This window comes from Cygnus olor, chromosome 1, assembly GCF_009769625.2.
Source record: "Cygnus olor isolate bCygOlo1 chromosome 1, bCygOlo1.pri.v2, whole genome shotgun sequence".
NCBI classification, from domain to species: Eukaryota; Metazoa; Chordata; class Aves; order Anseriformes; family Anatidae; genus Cygnus; species Cygnus olor.
This window is the reverse complement of record NC_049169.1, coordinates 180,243,867-180,266,445: the sequence shown is the minus strand read 5'-3', so window position 1 is coordinate 180,266,445 and position 22,579 is coordinate 180,243,867. Positions and strand designations below refer to the sequence as shown.

Genomic DNA, 22,579 nt, shown 5'->3' with positions numbered 1-22,579 from the left:
CAGTTTTGTGAGGCTGCAGAATCTTCTTCCTTGAAGATATGCAAAATGTGACTGGACAAGGCTCTGAGAAACCTGAGCTAAATTTGAAGTTATCTCTGTTTTGAAAAGAGGGTTGAATCAAATGACATCCAGAGGTCCAGTCCTACATTAATTATTCTGCAATTCTATAAAGTCAACATCTAAAATCGGTCATATTAATCTTACCTGAACATTTCTTCAAAAGGGTTTGCCTTGTAGACAATTAAGGAAAGCCCAGCAGGGCTTTGAGATACCCAGTAGGAAGCATGAGCAATAGTTCAATAGTTTAATCTTTTTTTTTCAGTACAGTTCTGTAACTCAGATGATTGACTCCGTCTCAAGCCATTGAAAAGCTGTGTTTAAACAGTATTCCCAGATAGAATCCTCCTTTTTACAACCTTAATTTTTTATCTATAGCATTTTTTTTAATCAGCCATCTAAATACTATGGGTTTATAGGAAGTCTGTGAGGCTTTTGCTACATTACTACTGATGCAATTATATAAAATTAAATCAGCTTATAAAAACAACGTATGTACAATAATGCATGGATGTATTCGCTCTGAGGAAACATAACTACATTAAAGAAAAAAAATTAAGAAGAGCCTGCATCACTCAGAAATGTAGTGCAGCAGTTGTAGCAAAACTCTTAAACAAAAGAATAAAGTAAGATCTCAAGAATCCACAGACTGCTGTTTTAGAACTATTGTATAATGATATGATGAATTACTTTAAAGTTTTACCTACCAAGTACTGCGTAATCAGGTAAGCATGTTTAAAAATGTGACTGAAATAGTCTTAAGCTTTTGAAGTTGGATTTAAAAATGCAGAGGAGAATCCTGTTAACACAGTAGGTATAACATTGCATTCTTACCTCCCAAGACACCTGGGCACATGCAGCAGATCTGCATGCCACTTGTGGGGGCTTGCACTGATCTGGTGGTCCAGGCGCTGTAAGAATTTCACATTTTTCCGAGTAAGGTCCAAACTATTAAAAAGAGAGCTGATATAACTAACTGGAAATAATAATATTACTGCTTCTTAAATAACAGTTTTCCATAGCACAAGCATGTAACAGCAGCCTGAAACTCTGTATTACTTGATTATAAAATAAATCTTCGTGGACTGTGGATTTATTTCAGTATCTGACTACGCTCCAGAATAGCTGCAATGCTTGTTTCTATAGCAAATGCAATTAGAATAAATTTAGCACTTCAAACTCTCAGGCGAAAGGATTCAGAAGCATTTTCCCCTTCTTTTGAAGTTACATATTTGCTACACCATAGCAGAACACTATTCGTAACTGCCTATTTGTATTTATCTAAAAGAAAAAAAAAAAAAAAAAGATTCCAAAAATGCTCTATCTATAAACTGCTCTTTGGGGGATTTAAAAATTAGGTCAGTGCTTTAAAGCCTTAAGCTGCAGACCTCTCCACAATGTCAACTGGTGATGATAGTTTTTATGAAGCAAATGTTATCAAACAAATGCAAGCTGCCTTGCATTGTTTTTAAATCAGGATTTTGGACACATCATGAAATAAAGCTTGTGCTACAGCAACAATTGATTTAAACACAAGAGATATTTTCTCTCTCAACAAGAGAAAATATCCTTCTATCTGAGAAAACACGTACTCAAAAGTTAAACTAAACATTAAAAAAAACAAACAGAAAATGCCAATTATGTTCTAGAACATGAACAGATATAAAAATAAAGAACAATCCATTTACGGAGACGCATACAGAAAACAGTTCACTACCTTACTTCACATGAGAATATTCAAGTTGCAACAATGCTTTGATGAAGTACTTAGCATTTCCTAACCTTTTCACAATGCTATAATTCAGGTATAAGACATAATTAGCTGTTTTCTCTTCCCGACATCTAAGAATCCCTTTGTTATAAACTGGTGTTTAACTGTTTCCACCCAGCAATAAGCTCCGTGAACCAAATTAATCTACATTAGGAAATCCTCATTTTAAAATCACTTCTAAAATGCTTCTTTTAAAAAAGAAGATGTTCAACATCAATTGCACTTTCTGCAACTAATTTCATTTCAGACTACCTCCTTACCCCAGCCTTGTTAGCTGCTCGCAGTCTGAAGTTGTATATCCTCCCTGGAAGAAGGCTGCCTACTGTGCATTCAACATCAGAGCCTTGGTAAACCTCTCTGTGTTCATCAGTTTCTGTCTGAAACATTTCCAGACCATAACAGGTAATGGGTGAACCACCATCTACTTGAGGTGGTCCTAAAAATAAGAAAGAAAAACTTGTTTAATTTTAACACACAACACATTTTGATCCCTTACACTCAGGAACAGTTGTAATTGAATTACCCCAGCGCAGCTGAATTTCTCTTGCTCTTGGTCTACCCTGTAGCCTTGGAGGCTGGCATGGACCTGGAACGACTGCTGGTGTCTGCACCAGTAAAGAATCAGATGCCTACAAAGGAAAAGGGAGATTAATGAAGTCACCTAGGCCAAAACAAGCGCTAGCAATTATTGTAACTTTTTATTTGTTATATATATGTTACATATCCTCGAATCAGAAATAGGACCTTCCATTTCTTGAACTGTATCCTCAAATACATGAAGACGCTTAACTGACCTGGTATGTGTTTATTGTAATATTTACGTAAAACATTCTGCAGTGATCACACAATAGGCAAAATTAACCTTTGCCTTTGTGTATTTCTACACATGAAAAGGGCTAAATTAAAAGAAAAAAGTTATGTATAAACTCAAACTTACTACAGAAGCCTGAAATATGAATTGTTTAGGGTTAACTCATTTTCTTTTCCATTAAACTGTAGTTTAATGGTTTCTAAAACCTCACTCTAAGGGTTGTATACTTCTTCCTGTGCAAGAACCTGTCAGAAAGCAAAGTAGGCAGAAATGACGATCAAATGCCATAAAATATAATTAAGATTTCAACTTTTTCAATTACTTAGTAATATGTACTGTGCAAGTGTGCACAAAAGTACATAGCAACATGCAACAGATAGCATTGTCTGTTTTGGATACAGACAGAAATGAGTCAGACCTGATCACAGGTTATTAGCTTCAGTGCGATACAGAACAACTGAAGCTGATAAGCCTTACAGTTTACAACATGGATGCATCTCAGAGTCTCATCTCACAACTCCTGTGTATGTATGTTCCAGTAAGAGTAGACTGGAAAATCTGCTGCTTTTCAGTTCCTTCGAAATGTATTATTGCACTGAGCAACAGATGCTAGATAAAAAGCAGAATGTTTCTCAGGAGGCATATAACCACGGCAAGCTGCAGAAAAGGCTTCATTACAGCTTTATTTACTATTCTTCTGCTGAATTCTGACACCTTCAAAAAGCATTAGGACTTCCTGAAAGTTACCATCTCCTTGGTACTCAAATAATACTTATTCTAAACTAATGTGGGGAAAGAGGTTGGCTCTCATTGAAAGTTTCCAAGGACAAATGTGCACTTGTGGCTAGGTAACTGAGAGGTATACTGCCTTCCTCCTTCCCCTGTACAAAAAAAAAAAAGCAAGCTGAGCTATGGCAAGAGGGAAAGCATCACAGCTGTGCCAGCACTGAAGGAATGTGGATTTTTTCTTAAGACTAGGCGGCTATGGACAAGGATATCTTTACAGGAGACTTCTATATGGATGAAGAACACATGAATTTCTTATAGTCTGACTAAGCTGCTTAGTTTACTACACTGATCACGTTAAAAACATTAAATTTACACTGCTGTCTTGAGTTAGGCCTTGAGAAAAGACATTTTTATCAACATGTTGCACAGGAAAAGACACAGAATCTGTTTCAGTAAATAAGAAAAATCACTTGAAGCAAAATATAGCATCAGAAAAGAATTTTCGTATTTATTTCTGTAAGAAGTAGGCAGAAATTTGAACCACTGCACATCAATACTGGGAGTTCTTTGAGGTTCTAAATGGCTATACTGCTAGGCCATTCTGTACAATTACTGCTCTAACGATATTTATTAACTGTTGGATCCGATTTTCGTAAAGAATTGCATTTAAGAAAAATGTTAGCTAATATTACCGTGCTCTGTCCTCCTTCCCCAATGCAATATACTCGTAAGCGATAGGAACAACCAGGATTTAATCGGTCACACAAATGTTCCCTAGCAGCTCCGCTGTATATCGTGTCCCACTTGTTTCCTGAAAGATAAGAGTAAACGTGCAATGAACCAACATGTAATTTACCACACTTCAGTAGCAGCCACAGCAGGTATCCTAGCTTCACCAAGTGTGTGTTTGTCAGAAAAAATTAAAGGATTGCTTTGTGTTTCCTTGAAAAAGATCAAATTATTTCGCAGACACTTTCCTATGCAAATTTGTGTAGATCTACTAAGTAGAATCTCTTCTTTATTTGGTATTCACACTAAATATGAGATAATTTACTTTTTATAAGGTTATTATTACTGGGCCAGCAAGCACATTTAAACAGCATAACCAAATAAAACTGTAAAGACAGAAAAGCAAAAATTCCCACAGAAAAGAAACTTTCAATTACATCCTGTCTATTAATTTTGCACATTGTCAGTACTGCTTACAATTGATAACGCTTGTTCCTGTATTTTGGAACGGCCCAGCACCATCTGGAACACTGATTTCATTCTTTGTTTTTCAGTTCAATTCCTAAATGAGAAATTCTTCAGCACTTTCTTTCTCTCAAGAGATGAAGCTGGGAAGCTGGGGCCTTTATATCAAATCTCCAACAATTTAATACATCACAGAATTTAGAGGGCTACAAATGTAACTTAGTGCACAGCTCATTTTATCTGCATGAAAGGCTCAGGTAAGCTCATTTGAACAGTGACTTAATGTGGACATGCTGTAGGCAAACTAAGTATTGAAAAAAACATGAGTGATACCTTTGGCAGGACTACAGTTACAATTTGGGGGTTACAACTCTTAACCTGACACAGCAAGAGAGGTATGAACTTTCATTCTCAGACTGTGCTGCTGAGTACAAGTAAGGTTACTTAACAGGTCTAGATTTTCAAATAATTTAGCTGGATAGCTCTATGCCCAATTTAGAAAATTTGTTAATTTCCCCTCTGTATGAAATGACAGAAAAGCAAGCAGCAGAAATGTTTATTCCAGCTCCAGCACTATTCTCATTTAGTAGCAGTAAATGGAACATTAATGTTTTATTCATCTCACACATCCAACAGAGCTAAGTAGCCCTTTCTTGCCCTTACGTATCTGGAACACATCACTTGACTTCCAAAACAGAACACACCTATGTGATAGGTTAAGCACAGAGCATCTCTTTTGCCACGGCTTTATGGTATCTTCTTTCTAATACAGAGAAACAGAATTTCCTGGATGTGGGTTTCAACATCCTTATTTTTTAAAATTACAGTTTCTTGCAATAACATTCCCCATCATAATGCATATCTTACTCTTCTCACAATTTATAACTGAGGTGTCCACACAAAAAAGATCACAGCCGAATGCCAACATATACTCCTAATACTTACCATTTAAGCCTTCAGACATCTCCACAACATATGTATTTATTGCTGCTCCTCCATTGTCTTTTGGCGGATCTATCAAATATAACAATATTCCAACAAGACAAGGTAAATCAAATTGTTTTGTAGCTTTTGGGGAGAATTAGAAAAAGGTAAAATTGACAGCCAACTGGAAACGAGTGCTCTTTTAGACAGTTAGCCATAGCATCCTGCATCCTAGTTCAGATAGCTGCAAATCATTCAAATCCTCCACTATCCAAAGCTGCCAGATCACAACCCTACTATAGTCTACAGATGATGTGTGATGAGGGAATCAGGCACCTGGGAGATGCCACAGCAAACATTTCGGTTAGTCTGAAGGCAGCCTGATTATGGTTTCAAAAACACAGATCCTAATGGCCCTGCAATTTGGACTGCAGATAGGAAAGTTCTATACTGAACACTTAATCTTGTAAATTTTTAGTTTAGCAGTAGAAATTGATTTCACTGTCCTCCTTGGTACAATATTGAAGGACAAGACAGGAAACTATAGAACTATCTTTGACACATAATTCTACAACTCTTTCTCAGAGCTGACTTAGAGAAGAGCAAAATGAAAATAATGTGGAAAAACAACATTTTTGACAAATATAAAGGCAGCTTTACATTTAAACACAGAAGAGCACTGCTGCATAATGTGTGTGCTTGATGAAATGTTGTTGGCTCTTAGACAAGTGTTACATATCACATCACACCTGCCAAATAAAATGAGACTTGTTATATGGCACACAGCACTTTTTTGGATGGCAGGTAGCAGTCAACTTACCCCAAATGAAAAACATTTTTTTTTTCACATAATTATCACTCATGAAAAAAAAAGGAATATTATAGTTCATAATAATTACTATTACAAGTTCTATATATAAATAGGTATTTTAGACAGCTTTCTATTTACAAATCAGATTATTTATAATACTTCATACATTATATGTTATCCATAATGGAACAAATTTCACACCTGAAATTTTCACCCTGATATAGCAAAGCACTCTGGAAAGATGCAAGACTGAATTTGCTGTGTACTATTCTACAAGTAGCTTTCATATTATTACTGTGAAAGAACACAATATTAAAACACACTATTATACAGAACTAGGTAAGAAGTTTAATTATTGTGACAATAAGTAAAACCTTCACCCATGTGGTTTACTGCTTCTCCTTCTCCTATTTCACAGCATAAGTGTAAAAAAACCCATAAGCTTAAGGAAGTTTCTCAAGATCCCTAATGAATAAAAGTATTTATCTATCAAAAGTAAACACTTTGAAGAGAGAAGTTAAACTTGGACCTTTTCATTTGAAAAAAAAATAAAATAAAATTCATGGCATCTGCTTTTTGTGCCAGAGTAACATTAACTTCTTAGTACACAAATTAACACTACAATTTTTTAACAACTGTAGTCCTCTTCTGTAACAGTCCCTATTACAATTCATATATTATTCTTCCCACATAATTACACTATTACACTGCCACCCTAGGTATTTTGGATCAGCATTTTTCCATGATGGCTCAGCTGACTGAAGTATATTGAAGTAAAATCTGGCCTTTTACATATGAACGTAAATAAAAAACAGAGGACTAACTCTAAAAAGAGCTGGACAATGTTCTTACCCCAGACTATTTTAAAACTCTGTGCATGAATTTTTCCTTTCACTGACGGTTTTGAAGGTACCCCAGGCTTGTCTGGGCAAGTAGCATAGTCTACTGTCTCACTTGGACTACTTTTCCCTTCTGAATTATAGGCAATGACCTGTAAATACATAAAAATTATAATAAACACGGAACAAATGTAATGGCTAGTGGTATGCTGTTCAGTGTAACAGTAAGAGCAAATTAATTTATATGTATATGTACACAAATAGCTAGACAATAAACCACCAGGAGAAATAAATCTATTATGCACCTTCATTTTATAGTTTTTGGTAGTCTCATAGTGAGTCAATGCTGAAATTAAAAACACCTGTGAATTGCAAGAAAAAAATACATTATTAAAAAAACCAAAAAACTAAACTAATAATTGTGAAGCTGGAAGAAAAAAAATTAAATAACCTTTGATATCCTCCACATTTCAAATGTTGGTACATAAAGTTAGGCTTCTACTTAGGGCACATAAGACCAGCCTGACTGTAAAAGGTAATCAGGACACGCAGCCCTCTGTGACACTAATGGAATCTGTGGGTGCTCAATATAGCACAAAACACTTCATTCCAAAGTGAAGGACTTGAGAACCCTTTTTTTTTTTTTTTTTTTTTTTTTTTAAACAGCCCTACATACTCAGAAACTAGCTATGTTTAAGAACTACTCCTTTTTATTGTGCTGGACCTTTGGATACTGGTGAGAGCAGCAGCAAAGGCAAATTGTTTCATGGGTTGCATCAGCAAGAATTTAGCCAGTAGAAGGAGGGGTGTGATTTTGCCACTTTACTCAGGACTTTTCAGGCTAAACCTGGAACACTGTGCCTAGTTTTGGTCCTCCCTGTTTGAGATGTTGAGAAACTGGAAAGAGCACAGAAGAGGGGCAAGCATGATGATTACAGGGTTGGAGAACCTGATGTAGGAGGAAAAGGCTGAAGAATTTGGGTTTACTTCGCCTAGAAAATAGAAGTTTCAGTGTGGGGGATCTAATCACAGCCCAATATTTAAAAGGTAATTAAAGAAAATATGAAAATACTCATTTTGCAAGGATATGTGATGACAGGACAAAAGACCATGGGCACGAGTGTGTCAGGGAAAATTCCATCTCAATATAAGAAAATAAATTAACCACCATGAGAACAGGCTGTCCAGCAAAGCAGTGGAATTCCCCTTGCTGGAAATACTGAAGTCTCAGCTCAACAGGGCTAGTATAGGGTTGAACAGCCAGATCTAAGGCTCTGCTCTCTAGACAAATTTGGTCCAGGTGATCTCCAAAAGTCCCTTCCAACCTAGACTTTTTTCTGTGATTCTAGGAAAACAAATTGCTGCTATTCTTTACATTGTAGTTGCGCAGTTAATTTATTGTGCATCCCCATTTGTTACAAGCAAAAACCTAAGCAACCTAAAAATTATTTTTACTTTTATTTTTATTTAAAAATTGAACAGAATCCAAATGGTAGGAGTAATGTCAGTACAGTTTGAGAAGAGGAAATGTGAGCTAACATGCTTCTCAGACATTCTCCTGATATGGTTTACAAGATTAACAATCATCTCTGGTTGTTTTTGTGCCCTTACAAATGAAGTTAAAAAGGCAGTTGGCATTTACGTATTATAATAAGGTTTCCAATGGTTACAAAGTTTCTTTCAAAAGCCTTAAGGAATATTACTACTAATTAAGTCTTTCTCCTGTATAATAAAAATTAAAGACCTGATTAACACAGTATTTGTTTCTCCTTTATGCCCTATGAATGAGTGAACAGAGACTTCTGTTTACAGTTTTGTTAAGAAAAATATAGTATAAACATTCATATTTTATTTTAATGACAAACTTCGGATGCTAAAGTTAACTGAGCATTTACCAGTGACATATATTATTAACATGTAGGATTACTTCCAAAGGAAAACTATCATCAAGTCCTGCAAGAGCAAGTTCCAAAGTACCTAGCTGATTTTTATTTGCAATACGTATGTAGCCATAACAGTCCTAGCTTGGTGCCGTCCTGAGCATACACTGCATGTTTCAAATTACGTAAGTTATCAATAAAATCCAAATACTCTAAGATTAACGCCTATTGGAACTTTTTCTGCTTCTGAAAAAAAACAGTCATTCAGAAGTGCAAAATATTTGTTATCCTTTCAAAAGGAGTACGTGTATGTTTTAGTGTTAACTCAAAACAAACCAACCCCTGATCTGCTACCTTTCGTACTGCAAAGAGACGCTGTTCTTAAGCAGCTCCCAATTCTTCCTTATGAAAAAACATTTTAGGTGCATGCAAGACAACAGCTATAGACATATTTTTTCTTATAGACTAGAAATGAGATCATTCTGACTCTGCTTCATACCTGGGGACACACATTAGCTTTATTGCAAAAGCCATGCTACCGTTAAAGAGTGACTGGATCCTGAGCTAGTAAGTTCAGACCCTCAAGATGTATAAGAATGGGTTCAGCACCACTGTAATATGACTTTTTTTTTTAAACTAACTTGGGTTCAGTGCTATGCTAACACTGATAAACTTTTTTTGATCAAAGTTGCTCTTTATCCCAACACTTTGAGATGTGTTTAGTGTCTATATGCAACACAAAAGCCAAATAAAAAAACAACTGTTAATAACAGTGACTTATGTTAATTACACATTTCAAGATAGCTGCAACTGTTACGCCCTTTCAGAGGTCCCTACTCCTTCTACAGAGATGACTTAGGAAGCAGGCTTTGAACTCTTAGCTTTAAGAGATTGAAATTTTAAGAGAGACTGGCATCAAATTTGGTTTTCCTTTAAATAAGTCAGTAAATCAAATTTCAAGGTACTCTGGTACAAACAACCACTGACCAACCAACCCCCCAAAACAACTACGTGAAAAATCTTACCCTAAATTTGTATTTTGTACTGCGCCTCAAATTCTTCACCGTGTAGGTAAGATCTTCACCATCGTATTTTGGCTTGAAACCATATCCCTGCAAAATTAAACAGGATTACTTAAAACATTGTATTTGTCAACTAGATTCTGTAACATCATTCAATATAAATAAATTACTGTGTTTCAGACTATAATTGTTATGGCTCTCTGACAAAGTAATTAAATGTAACTTCATTGTGTAAACACAGGATATTTTATTTCTAGCATGTGAGTCCGCAAGGAAGCCAAGTATAAAAATAAGGTGGTGGTGATGAGGGCAAGTGAGGAAATGAATTAACCATTCTCCAGTTCTGAAGAGGAGAAAAAACAGCAAAGAAAAATATATAGTGCCATGAGATATTATACCTAACACTTTGAAGGGGTAAAACAAAGGTGCTTATGCTGAAATAACATCTAGGGGGGCCACACTTCATGACGCAATTACTTTGATCCACTCTTGTGAGGCTTAAGTTCACATGCAGAGTCACAAGTTAAAAGTAGTCTAGACATCTTTGCAGGATTAGAGCTTAATCATACCAATAACTATTACCGTTGCAATAGAAAGGAGAAAGTTATGTGCCTTGGTCACTGCAATGACAAGTCTTTAGTTTTGTTTCAGAAAATACAGTTCCTTGTAGAATATTCTAGCAAAAGTAATCACTGTTACACTTAAGTACAACAACGTATCAAACACATTATAGTCTCTTTTCTTATTGAGAGTAGGTATTCTAAACTTACTGAGTTCTCATCCTCCATCTCTAGTATATATGAGATTCCTTCATCTGATGGTGTTCCTGAGGGTTTTGTCCACTGTAGGGATAACCAAGTAACTCCAGCATTAATCAGCAAAGGACTTGCTGGTGTGGTTGGGGCAGTGCCTGAGGTATGATACAGGACTTCTTCACTAAAACCACTGTACGTAAAAACAAACAGTATGTAAACTAACCAGACACAATAATTGACATCTAGAAAAACATCATTCTTACTAAACACAGCTATGACAATTTCTTGAGTATGTGCACAACTGGAAATTCCAAGCAGATGTCTTAACTTGCCCACGAATCTGTCAGTTATAAGCCATTTGAACAAGGTTAACATTCATAATTGAAAGATTCCTGTGTAGGACATAATTACAATGTTTTGCTAATTAAATTTGTTTTGATTTTTCATATTAAGTCATTATTCTAAATCAGTAGAGCTCTATGTGCAGTAATATACTCATACCTATTCAAAATCAAAACATGAAGATGTGAAAGTGTATGTGGGAAGATTCCAAAATACACTTTGCTTCCCAGGCAGCAATCTATGCAAATTATTATGTGCTTCAGGTATGCTCTGAAGTACCAGTTTCTATAGTGATTCAGAAAATAACAGAATAATAGTCTTATTCAATATTAAGTTAATTCAATATTAAGTTATTAAGTTACTTTAAGAGTTGGCAATACGAAAGTCCTATCACAGAACAAATGCAGTAGACTGTACACCGGTCTCTGAACTTTCAACCTTATCTGATGACTCTCAGATAAGCCTCCAAGTGACAAACCTTCTGTAACAAGTTACAGAAAAAGATCTACTGAGAAACAGAGGGATGCAAAAGTCAGTAAATGGGTACAACGCACAGATGGTGTGACATGTATCCAACTAGACTCTAAAAAACCATTCTCAGCTGGCATTTATTTAGAAATTTGCTGCTTCTACCTCAGATCTGAAGAAACGCAGGCTTGAGAGCTTGTCTAATTTTTTTTTAAACTGTATGAAACTAATGTCAAAGATGCAACTTTAATCTAAAAGCTAGACATCATCTAAGTGAGCACCAGGAAGTCTTGAAAACAAAAATCCTCAAGTGTCTTGAACAACAGAACCAGTCAAATATCTTGTGTGTCCAAATCCGACTTCCCTGAAAAATCGCAGTGTGAAGATACCTTGACATCCCTTTCTCTCTTACCCATTTCTCCTGTGAAGCAGGAAATGGAAAAGCGCAAAGCAAAAGAAAACTTAGAATTTGGGGGGAATAATACTTCTTCTTCTTGCCAAAAGTCACAAGCGAGAAAATCTCTGAAATTAAGATGGTACGGTACATATGCTGTACGTACTTAAAAAAAAGTTCCAGCGTTACAGTTAGGCTAAGAAAGCATGAAGAGAAGCTAGACATACTAAGCCTGTCTCTACTCACAACCAACTATTAAAGCAGTCAACTCACATGCAGATGCAAGGGAAGGGGGTGGGGGGAAGAACACCTTGAAAAGCCTTAATCTCTTTACTTGAGAGAATTACTCCAAAACACATTGAAATCAACTAAAAGAGCTCCAGTAATTCTCAAATTTGAACCTCTCTTAACATTTCACTTAGGATACTATAATCTACTATAATACAACAATACTATACCTTTTAAATAGATTTTATTTTTCCAGATTTGTTTAGCCACAATTTCATGTTTGGTTAGAACCAAATTTAAAAATATGAGCAACTCAAAGAGAGAATATCCATTCTTGCTGGTAAAATCATTTAGAGAAAATTCAGTCTGCAGATACATAAGGTTCTCAACATATTTCATAAGGAATAAATTGTCACCCTATCCTAGTATATATTATTTCAAGAGACTTAAGTAATACCATAAAGCCAACATAATGCATTGTTATAAGGCTATGAAATACAGATTTAAAAATCTATTCAGCTCAATTAGTTTAAAAAGGGTACTTAACTGATGACTGTCTTCCACCAGCTTACACCACAGAGGTGCGTAATATGTGTGGATACTCCTAGAGGGTACATTTACACTCAGAAGTAACCAGGGAACAGGAAGAGAACTTGAACACTGGACCCTGCTTAACTGTCAGCTCACTCCCTGTCTGCTTTTGTCAACAGTTCCAATTACATCTCATCAAGACAAGTCCAGGAGTAACTCAGAGAACGGTTCATTCCAGAAATATCTTCCAGAAGGCAGCAACATAAGAAAGACTGCGTTGGAGCACTCTGAAAGTCAGCCTAGCCCACTATAGTGTCCTCAGCCAGTGACCCAAAGCAGGAGCCTAAGGGAAGACACAGAGAACAGGTACTACATGCAACACATTCCCTGGGTGCTCTCCAAAGCCTCCCAACACATCTCAGAGACCTCCTGAGCCAGCTGTAGTTTTCATGTACTTAGCCTGCAGAAGACTTCCTCTATCCAGCATGAATTACATCCTCAGGTCTGGCTCCCTTAAATTTAAAAATTTAAACTGTCCTTCAACACTGTCGAGGCAGGCATTGTTCCCTCAAACACTCCTTTGTGCCAACTGAAGGACAGACAACACGCATTTCATGCTATAAAAACACCACTCCAGTGAGCCGCAGCACAGTGCTCAAAATATCTCAAACACAAACAAGCGCAAAATAGCAATTTCATGCTCGTGGCTAGAGAAGCCTTGATTTTATGCCACATAGGACCTAAACGTCCAAGTGCTACTACATAGTGTGGACACAGGCAGTCTACTCAAGAGGTATTGAGCCCTAGCAGTGAGAATATTAGCCAGCTTTCTTGCTTCACCCAAAGACCAAGAAGCATTCCCAAGAGATAATGTATCCAGTGGGGTAAGCCCAACCTGAGAAACTATTCCTTTTGTCTTGGTTTTTGAGTTCTTATATCTTCTACTGATGACAGATGCCATTCATTCACAACATACAAACAAAGTTTGGTGCTTTATAACTCCTGAAAAATAGCACTTCTAAACTTCTAAAAATAATGACCACATATCCTAAGCATTTATAATAAGCTCTAGAAGCTCAAAAAAAATCAATGGTACTGTAATGTCATATTTTGTCCATTTCCCATGGTAACATCAGACTAGTAGACACCTCAGGTAAAGGGACATATATAGAAAATGGGACATGGCAGAGAGCACAATGTAGATATACCTACAGGATGCAGAGTGGGTTCTGCTGGGCTTACCTCCTGCTCCAGCAGAGTCACCACCATCTCTTTATACTGTCATTACTACAACTCTAAATTTAAGGAGAGCTGATCAAGCTCTGGTAAACTGCTAAACCAGCTTCAAGAACTACCTTACATCTGGCACCATGTCAGACCTCACTGGCACCCAGAGCAGCAGACAGCATGGTAAAAGTTACCCTCTGGCCAAACAACATCAGCACACCCGCAGCATTTAACAAACCCTTCAATTCTGGCCCACTGGCAGGGTTGCTTCTCTTTCAGCGTGACCCTCAGCATTTTAGCAGAAGTGCTTATTACATCAGACACAAAAGCCACAATTCTATTGAACCTGTGAGTCTGTGCAACGTAGCGCTTCACCAAAAATTCCATTACAAGTCAGAGCAGAAGGAAGCAAGCACAAGGTAGCAACCTTCAGTGGAGGTCAGCACGAGGCTACAAATACAAAGGCTGAAGCTAAAAACCAGCACAGCCTGAGCTGATTTCACGTGAGAGCAGCTGGGCTGCCTGTGCCATGCTCGCGCTCCCCCTTTAGGTACAAAGGGGCACCGTGTACACAGGTCAGAGCAGGCTGTTTGGGAAATTAGGCTAAGTCTGGCAGAAGCAGCTGTGCTATCTGCAGGTGACAGCTGCTCATAAGAGGGGCTGAGATATGTAGCATTTATATGCTAAGTACGTACACATGTAGTGGCTGTAGCCATAATAATGCCTGAACAAAACTGATTGTGCCAGGACTCATTGAACAGCTGAGGTTAGAAAGGATCTCTGGAGGTCCCCTTGTCCAGCCTCCCTCGCTGAAGCAGGGTCAAGTGATTCGCAATGCAAATATAATCTGCAATATGAATAATCCAATCACATGCGGTAAATTAACTATGTAAATGGACAGAAGTCTTATTTCTTTAAATGCCATCATATGCTTTTCCTAAGCAAGCACACATATGCATGCAAATGCATTCCATAGTTATGAATACAACAGTAATATTTACCTCATCCCCATGTCATTTTTGGCTGCGAGCCTAAAGGTGTACCCCATTGCTGGTGATAGTTTAGTAATTCTATACTGCTTCTGTTGGCCATAATAACACTGGCAAAACTCTCCATTTCCTTTTCCCTAAAAAGGAATAAATTAATCACATTATTCACCCTATTAAATATGTGCCCATCAATTAAAGTAACACACAAATGTGAAGCAAACTCATTTTTGAAGTGTAATATAACTCAAGAAACCCTCCCGTAGTGAGGTTTTACATAAAACGTACATGTATTGAATTAGAGGCTTTTAAAATTCCTTTCCATTTCCCATCTCCAAAGGGCTAGAAAGAAAAAACAGTACAGTTTCTACAGTTCTGCCATCTCTCTCTTGGAATAGCTGTCTGGCTAGGACTGGAACACATTTATGGGAACATTGCTGGCACACCCCTATTATACAAAATAAAGGCTGTTATAGGACAATGATCTTATCTCATTGCTCTTGAGAGAAGTATTGGTGAAAAAGCCACTATTAAGGGTGGCAGAATCAGGTAACTAAGAAATATTTGATACAATAAACACCCTAAGAAAAAATTAGGGCGATAATCATGTTTTCACACTTGCTTTCAGAAATTATGTATTTGTCACATACCTCTCTCTATACAAGTCAAAATTTTGATACAACTCGACGTGCATAGTCACATACAACTACTTTTGAAAACCACAAAATGAAAAATAGAATAGAATAACTTGCTTACTTCATCCCATTCTAAAAGGTAACTGTGGATTTTAGAACCATTATCACATGATGCCTGCAACAAGAAAAAAGGGAAATTAGAGCTCTAACTAGACACAAGATCACTCAAGGAAAGATGCATGCATGGATCAAATCATGACAAGACCAGTGGATGGCAAACGATGCTGCCCTTATATGACTGTTTCACTTGCCAAGACAGTACTATTTCTGTTTCTATCTAGTGAATGCTTCTATTTTTTTTTTCATTTAGACCTTGAGAAAGTATTCTGGCAGCAATGTAAAATACTACAGATTTTTTCTAAGCACTTAGATTGCACGTCTGTTCAAATCTCAGTCTTTCCAGACCACTTAATTTGCTTTGCACAAATAAGCCTATGTTCAATAAGAGAGAAAGAAATTGCTTCTACAGTACAGGAGGGGACCAGAACTCAAACCAGTGTCTCTGTTCAAGTTCATTAACTTTATTTACAAAGGCTCCTGGCTTTTCTGGGAATCTTTTTCTCTTTGCTGAAGTCCACATTTAATCCAATATACATACTTCAGTCACGGAAGTGTGGCTGAAACTACTGTTTGACAAAACTTCTGTTTCAATGAACTGGCATTTATTCACAAATCTGAAATTGCTAAAGAGCTTTAAAGATTTTTAAGTAATTCTTACCTTCCACTGCAGAGTAAGAGAATTTTTGGTCCGATTAGTTATCCTGGGCAGATTTGGTGTATCAGGCTCACAACTCATTGTGGTAAAACTCTCTGCTTCTGAAGGACTCCCCCTTACACAATTGCATTCCACTTGGACTCTAGAACGGAAAACAGTCAGTAACATTTTGCTTCGAAATCTATATATGCAATTTCCAAAGAAAACCGAGTATTTAGAATTAAGTTACTGCCTTGCTATCTCTTTATTAATATATTACTGTTACAAATACATAGCTGGTGAAAGATTCTTGGTCAACGGAAGCAATGCAAAAGTAGAGTCCTTTACTTTGGATGTACATCATTACCATCAGTCAGCTTTATTCTCATAATTACATTTGAAATACGTCCATTCTTTGCTGTGCTTTGGTTGGGAAATAATGATAACATCTTGCAGGCTCATTATTTGTTGTAGATGTGTAAGTTGATAACACAAATAATTCTTCTGCAAGTGCTTTCTTGAGAAATGCACAATGAAGCTGTTAATGTATTTTCTGAGAATCTTTCGCATTACTTCAAGAGCTTGCTGAGTCTGTTCACCCTGTTCACCTTTTAGAAAGGCTGTGCACTAGCTCTCCATGTACTTCAGAAGAATGAATTGTTTCTTCTCTCTCAAAGAGAAATGGTTTGCTTTTCTCATAGCTTTTCTCCAAAACAAAATAAAAGATTATTTTCTGGCCTCCTCTGCCCTCCTCCCAGCTGTGTAGCCATGTCTCCCTCTTAGGTGAACCCATATATTACTTTCTTCTTACTTAGTTTCTTCTGATTTACCTGTTCCTTTGAAAGAGAGAAAAAAACAAACCACAGAACACCCTTTTCTCTGACCGCTGGTTGCAGAAGGCCTTATATACTGGTTGCATGAACAGTCACAGGAAAACTGGCATTGTAGATTCCATGAACAGGGATAGCAAAACATTTGAACAGTGCTGCATACAGTTGTTTGTCCTTGCATATAGTTGCAAATACATAATTTGTCAGTTTTATCTTCGGAATTTAGCCTTTCTTGTCTTCCTTTTGGGCAATAGTTAAAATGGCAGAATTCTGTTTAATTCCTAGCTCAGGAAGAGCTTATATGGCTAAGTCATCTACTCACATGCTTCCTCTAAAAAGACCAGAAATAAGTAAAAAAGAATCTGAACATAGCCTGGTAGAAAACAACTTATACATGGCAAAAAGACCTAGGCTCTGACCTCTATGCTCCACCCATTTTCAACTTAAAACATCATTGGATAAAGTTCATAAACACTACTTAAAATAAGAACAAAATCACAGGGAAACACTTGCATATGAAAGAGTTTCAAGTCAATTCAACTCTTTCAAGAGTCTTCAAGCTTGAACAGTGGAATTAAACTGAGCTTGGGACATATTTAACAATGTATAGGGGGGTCAGATTCACTGGTCTGCTGGAGCAAAGTGAAAGCAGTGTGAAGTGGCCAGTAGAAAGTTCTTGTGCAAGGCACCTCCTTCTTCTATTTGTGAGAAAATGGCATAAGGGAAGCATCATCTGTGCCTGGCTCAAATAAAAGAAAATGGTCACTGTGTTGGCATGTAAAGTAAAGACCAAGTAAACAAGCAAAGACCACAGAAGTTGGGTGAGGCAGCAACAATCTCTTATGTTTTCCAAAATGGATTGTGTGGTCAAATAAGCCGACAACATTGACTTGAGAATGGCAATATTTCAACTATCACTGTGACTTAAAGGAGGATGTCAAGGGGTAAAGACAGTTTCTGAAGAATTCTGCAATCAAATATATAGACAGAATGAAACTTCGAAAACACTCCCAGTGAATTTAGTGACAGAAATGGAAGATACTCACTTTGCATGGTAGTCAGTTGCTGGCCTGAGATCATTTACAGTAACTTTGTTTTCTTCTCCACTGGAAAGAGATATGATTTTGTTAAAGAGATAGTTTCAGAATCACATATGCTAAAATGCAGATGCTTTTATCTTTGAATTTTATGGGCTTCCCTCATTTGGTTTCTGTTGTTTCGCCTCTTTTGTTTTTAAAGAAAAATTACCTTCTTTACTCAGTAACATCAGCTGCACATATAGGAGAACATGCATGTGTATGCATGTACATGATTTCAAAAAAAAAGTACTGAATTACTGGATCCTGTAGAAGCATGAATATTTATAAGTTTTCAGCCTTATAAAAATGATTATCTAAAACTGTAAACGACTGCATATACCTACTTTTTAGAGCCTAGAAAGCAGAAAAGACACCTAAGTGACACCTATTACTCTGGTGTTAGTGAATCAGCTTATATTAGAAAAGCTCTTTTCTTCTAGCTCTAGGACAGGGATATCCAACTTGTGATTCATGAACTGCTCCTAAGAAATCCATGGAAGGAGACTAACAAATGCTAGCTAAACACTAGAAGATTTATATTTATTAGAGAGCTCTATAATTTTAATGGTAAATTTTACTGTTAAATGTAAAATACTGCTAAAGTTGCAAAAGAAAATGGTTAAAAACCATTGTGTTAGGAATTAAACAGTTTGAAAGTTTAGCTTGTTTTGATGCTGCTCAAGTTGTGTTCTGTGGAAATCTGTTTCATATTGTACCACTGCCTCTTGCCAAGAGCATTTCCAGAGAAGGGAAGAATACCCTTACTGGGAGGAGCAGCATGTGCTGAAGTAAACAAATACATGCACAATTTGTATTTGTTGCTACTTGTACACATCTTACTTCGTGAGAACCCATAATTTCTAGTGCAGCTGACTGAAGTACAGCTAAGTGGTATTAAAGCATACTTCCACAAACATCTAAACATATTCTAACTGTTGGTATAGACCTCAGTAATAAAACAGAACCATTTCTACTGAAAAAGTAACCTGTTTCAGAAAGAGAAGTTGCACAAAATTGCTAATTATTTCAATCTCCAAACACTGGGCAGATTTTTATGAGATTTTTAGCCACGCAATTAAATGCAGCACTGAATAAATAAAAGAAAATGAACACCTACATATATACAGTTTTGTATTTTCCATCTTTTCCAGTATTTGAAATCATCACTTCGTAAGTATAAACCTCTGGTATGTTATTCTTGTCAGTGTCTTCTCCGACATCGCTGGATGGAGGTGACCACATAAGCAGTGCTGTTCTTGCCTGAATGTCTGATACCTGTAGAAATGTAACTTTTGAGACTTGTGCCCATTTAAATGCAAATATAAACATTGCTTTGCCACATAGGGCCAAATAAAGGAGAAGAAAATCACACACCATTAACAGCTCAGAGTATTTATACTGATATATGATCTACTCATTAGTTTTCACAGATGAAATCAAGTTGGAAATGAACATCATGAGAAAGCTGCTATCCTAGGGCACAGGGATGACTGCAAAGAAACTTCTAAGCAACGAATGCCACCTAGTGGGCTAGAGAGGTTAGGCACTGGAACAGGCTGCCTAGAGAAGTGCCAGTCACCATATATATATATATATATATATATATATATATATATATATTAAATACCCTGCAGGTATTTAAGAGAGGTGCTGAGGAACATGGTTTAGTGGTGGACTTGGTATTGTCAGGTGGTGGTCGAACTTGATGATCTTATGGGTCCCTTCCAACCTAAATGATTTCATAATCTATGAAACATGAGATGATGGCAAGCATATATTGTGAAATCGGTTATTTCACTTAATGATAAGATTTCAGGTGGTTGTTTTTTTTGTTGTTGTTGCTTAAATATTTTGACATGACCAGCACTGTGATTTTATTACCTTCATGCTCACTCAGTTTTCATATGACATATATAACAGCTCAAGAATTTCTCCAAAATGCTGGGCGTTACTGTAACAGGTAAACTCAACAACTTTCTCATTAGATTAGAATTTCTTTGGTCAACTACCCCAGCAAATATTCATTGATCATGATATGAATAGGGATAATCTTGTACTCTGTTAGTAAAGGGAATACTAGAATGTATCTCATAATGTGCATTGAGTTTGGGTGCTCACACAGAAGGCAGGCTCACTAAATGCATATATCTATTTCAACTTCCCAAAGAATTCCTGTGGCAATGCCTGCACAGCCCACCCTTTGCAGAAAGCCCTGCATCAGAACAGCTGGTGTGATAGAAAGGGGTACACAGGTTGTAGGGAACACCACAGTTACCTGCTGTAGTTAGCAGGTTGTAGGGAACACCACTGTTACACAGACATGCAATTAGGGTCACCCCATACTCCTGGAAGAACACATGCTGCAAGGGGCTGGTGAATGCTCTTAATTCTATAGGTGACTGCATGGGTATGTGCATGAGATTACAATTTCTTAGGATTTTTTACTGAAGGATGATGCTTAGAAATTTGTGGGTGTTTATTAATATTGCACATCTACTGTTGTGGTTTGTATGTTGTGCCTACCTAATATTTCCAATCATTTCAAAAGAATTGACAACACATTATATGAAATGACTAGTTTCACAGTATCACTGTCATATATAGATTTAAAAAAAAATTTTTTTGAGTAATTGCTTTTGGAAATCTATTACTAGAGCATGAGAATCAAAATGCTATTTTCACAACTGGTGTTCTTAACCTGACTGGGTCAACTTCAGGAATGAAGCAGAGGAAATGGCTTATTGGTAACAATTTTTTTCCTAATGTCCAGGCATTATCTTTCATTTTACCAGTTAAGCCTACTTGCCCTAGCCACCGTGGATTTGAACACGAGATCTCCCCTTTTCAGCAATTGTTTCTTATGTATTTGAAGACTTATCATTTGTGTCTCCCCTCACTGGCCTATATCTCTGATCATTTTCACTCTCCTCCTTGATTACCTCCTCCTGCTCCCTTATCTTCAGTGCTTTGTCCAGAACAGTACGTAACACTTCATCTGATGCTTTACTAATGCCAAACTGTCTTAAACACTTCATATTACATTTCTCTTCAAACATCTCAGTATATCTATCTTCTTTTACAGAGGACAAGTCAAAACGGTTGGTATAAATGAGAGCTGGCATTACATCTTATTGGAACATTAAAACATTAGAGGTTTCAGCTGTTCACTACAGAGAGAACAGGAAGGGTGGAACATCAAACACAACACTGCAGAGTAACAGACAACTGACAGAACTTTGAATAGTAAAATTAAACCTGGAGCTGAGTGGAAATCTGTTATATAGCAACAAAAGTCAACAGAGAACAGGATGAAATGTTCTTTAAGTCTCTGGCTGGAAGAAGAATTATCTTTAGTTATTCCCCCAGGACAATGTTTGCTGGTGAACTCATGTAAGCAAGAACTTCCATAAGATTTCTGATATAATAGATGACAACTGTTAATATTGTTTCATTGTGTTAGAGTTACTGTGTTATGTACCCAGCTAAAAATCAGTGACTATGTAGGTTGTTCTGGTTGTTTTACTCTGTGTAAACAGAGTATGTGACTAAACAATATTACGAAGATCTGAAGCTTTGCTGTGGCCACTTTGTCAAAGCTTAAAAAGCAACAGATAATGTAATTCAACATGCAGAAATGCAAAGTGAAAAGTATTTGCAGAAGCTGGGAATTAAGGACATCCTAAAGGTGCATGGAAAGCTGCAGTGTAATAAAAAAAGCTATAAAAAAATTCTAAATGACACACAAAAAGAGCTAACAGGATTAAAGACAAAAGATATTAAAAAAAGTATGAGGAAAACTCCAAGTCAGGCACTGCTCTACTACTTCTGGATGTAGAAGTTCAAACTATAAAGCATAATGCAGGAAAGCAAGAAGCGTTTAGCAGTTATTTCTGCCCTGTATTTGCAATGCAGCAGAAATCTGTATCCACTCTATGGAACACTGTAGCTGGACTAGAAAATTAACATCCTGCAGCAAAAGCTCTGGGTCCAGCAGATGGTGCCCAGTGAAACCAAATGGCCTACAACAAACCAGGTGGTCACGTTAAACCAGTGGTTCCCCTTCAGTGATACACACTTGTGTCAAACCAAGCAGTGGCAAGAAGCCAAGCCTAAACTAATAAGCATTGGGGGGTACTGGAGAGTGAACTTCTCATGGAACAAGTGTAAGAGGCACGTACCGGAGCACCTGAGAGAACATGCTCAAAGGCAGAGAAATGAAACACGAGGAGCAACACTTTGCCAGGGACAAATACTGGAAGTAATTTCCAGCCCTATCCAACACCTGAATCCCACTGAAGCTGCTATTTTCCTT

General features: G+C 37.0%; 1 protein-coding gene across 7 annotated transcripts in view; it reads right to left on the bottom strand.

Moving 5' to 3' along the window:
* FNDC3A (fibronectin type III domain containing 3A) overlaps positions 1-22,579 on the bottom strand; it is a 119,758-nt gene that overhangs the window by 15,149 nt on the left and 82,030 nt on the right. For all 7 annotated transcript variants that reach the window (XM_040542289.1, XM_040542308.1, XM_040542279.1 and 4 more), the window contains 13 exons: positions 19,385-19,542; positions 18,235-18,294; positions 16,383-16,521; positions 15,726-15,779; positions 14,985-15,109; positions 10,809-10,983; positions 10,042-10,128; positions 7,150-7,288; positions 5,508-5,576; positions 4,061-4,179; positions 2,352-2,457; positions 2,089-2,264; positions 892-1,005 (listed from right to left, as the gene is read on the bottom strand). In XM_040542289.1, the coding sequence (XP_040398223.1) occupies positions 892-1,005; positions 2,089-2,264; positions 2,352-2,457; positions 4,061-4,179; positions 5,508-5,576; positions 7,150-7,288; positions 10,042-10,128; positions 10,809-10,983; positions 14,985-15,109; positions 15,726-15,779; positions 16,383-16,521; positions 18,235-18,294; positions 19,385-19,542 (1,521 nt within the window). The remainder of the gene's footprint in view (positions 1-891; positions 1,006-2,088; positions 2,265-2,351; positions 2,458-4,060; positions 4,180-5,507; positions 5,577-7,149; positions 7,289-10,041; positions 10,129-10,808; positions 10,984-14,984; positions 15,110-15,725; positions 15,780-16,382; positions 16,522-18,234; positions 18,295-19,384; positions 19,543-22,579) is intronic.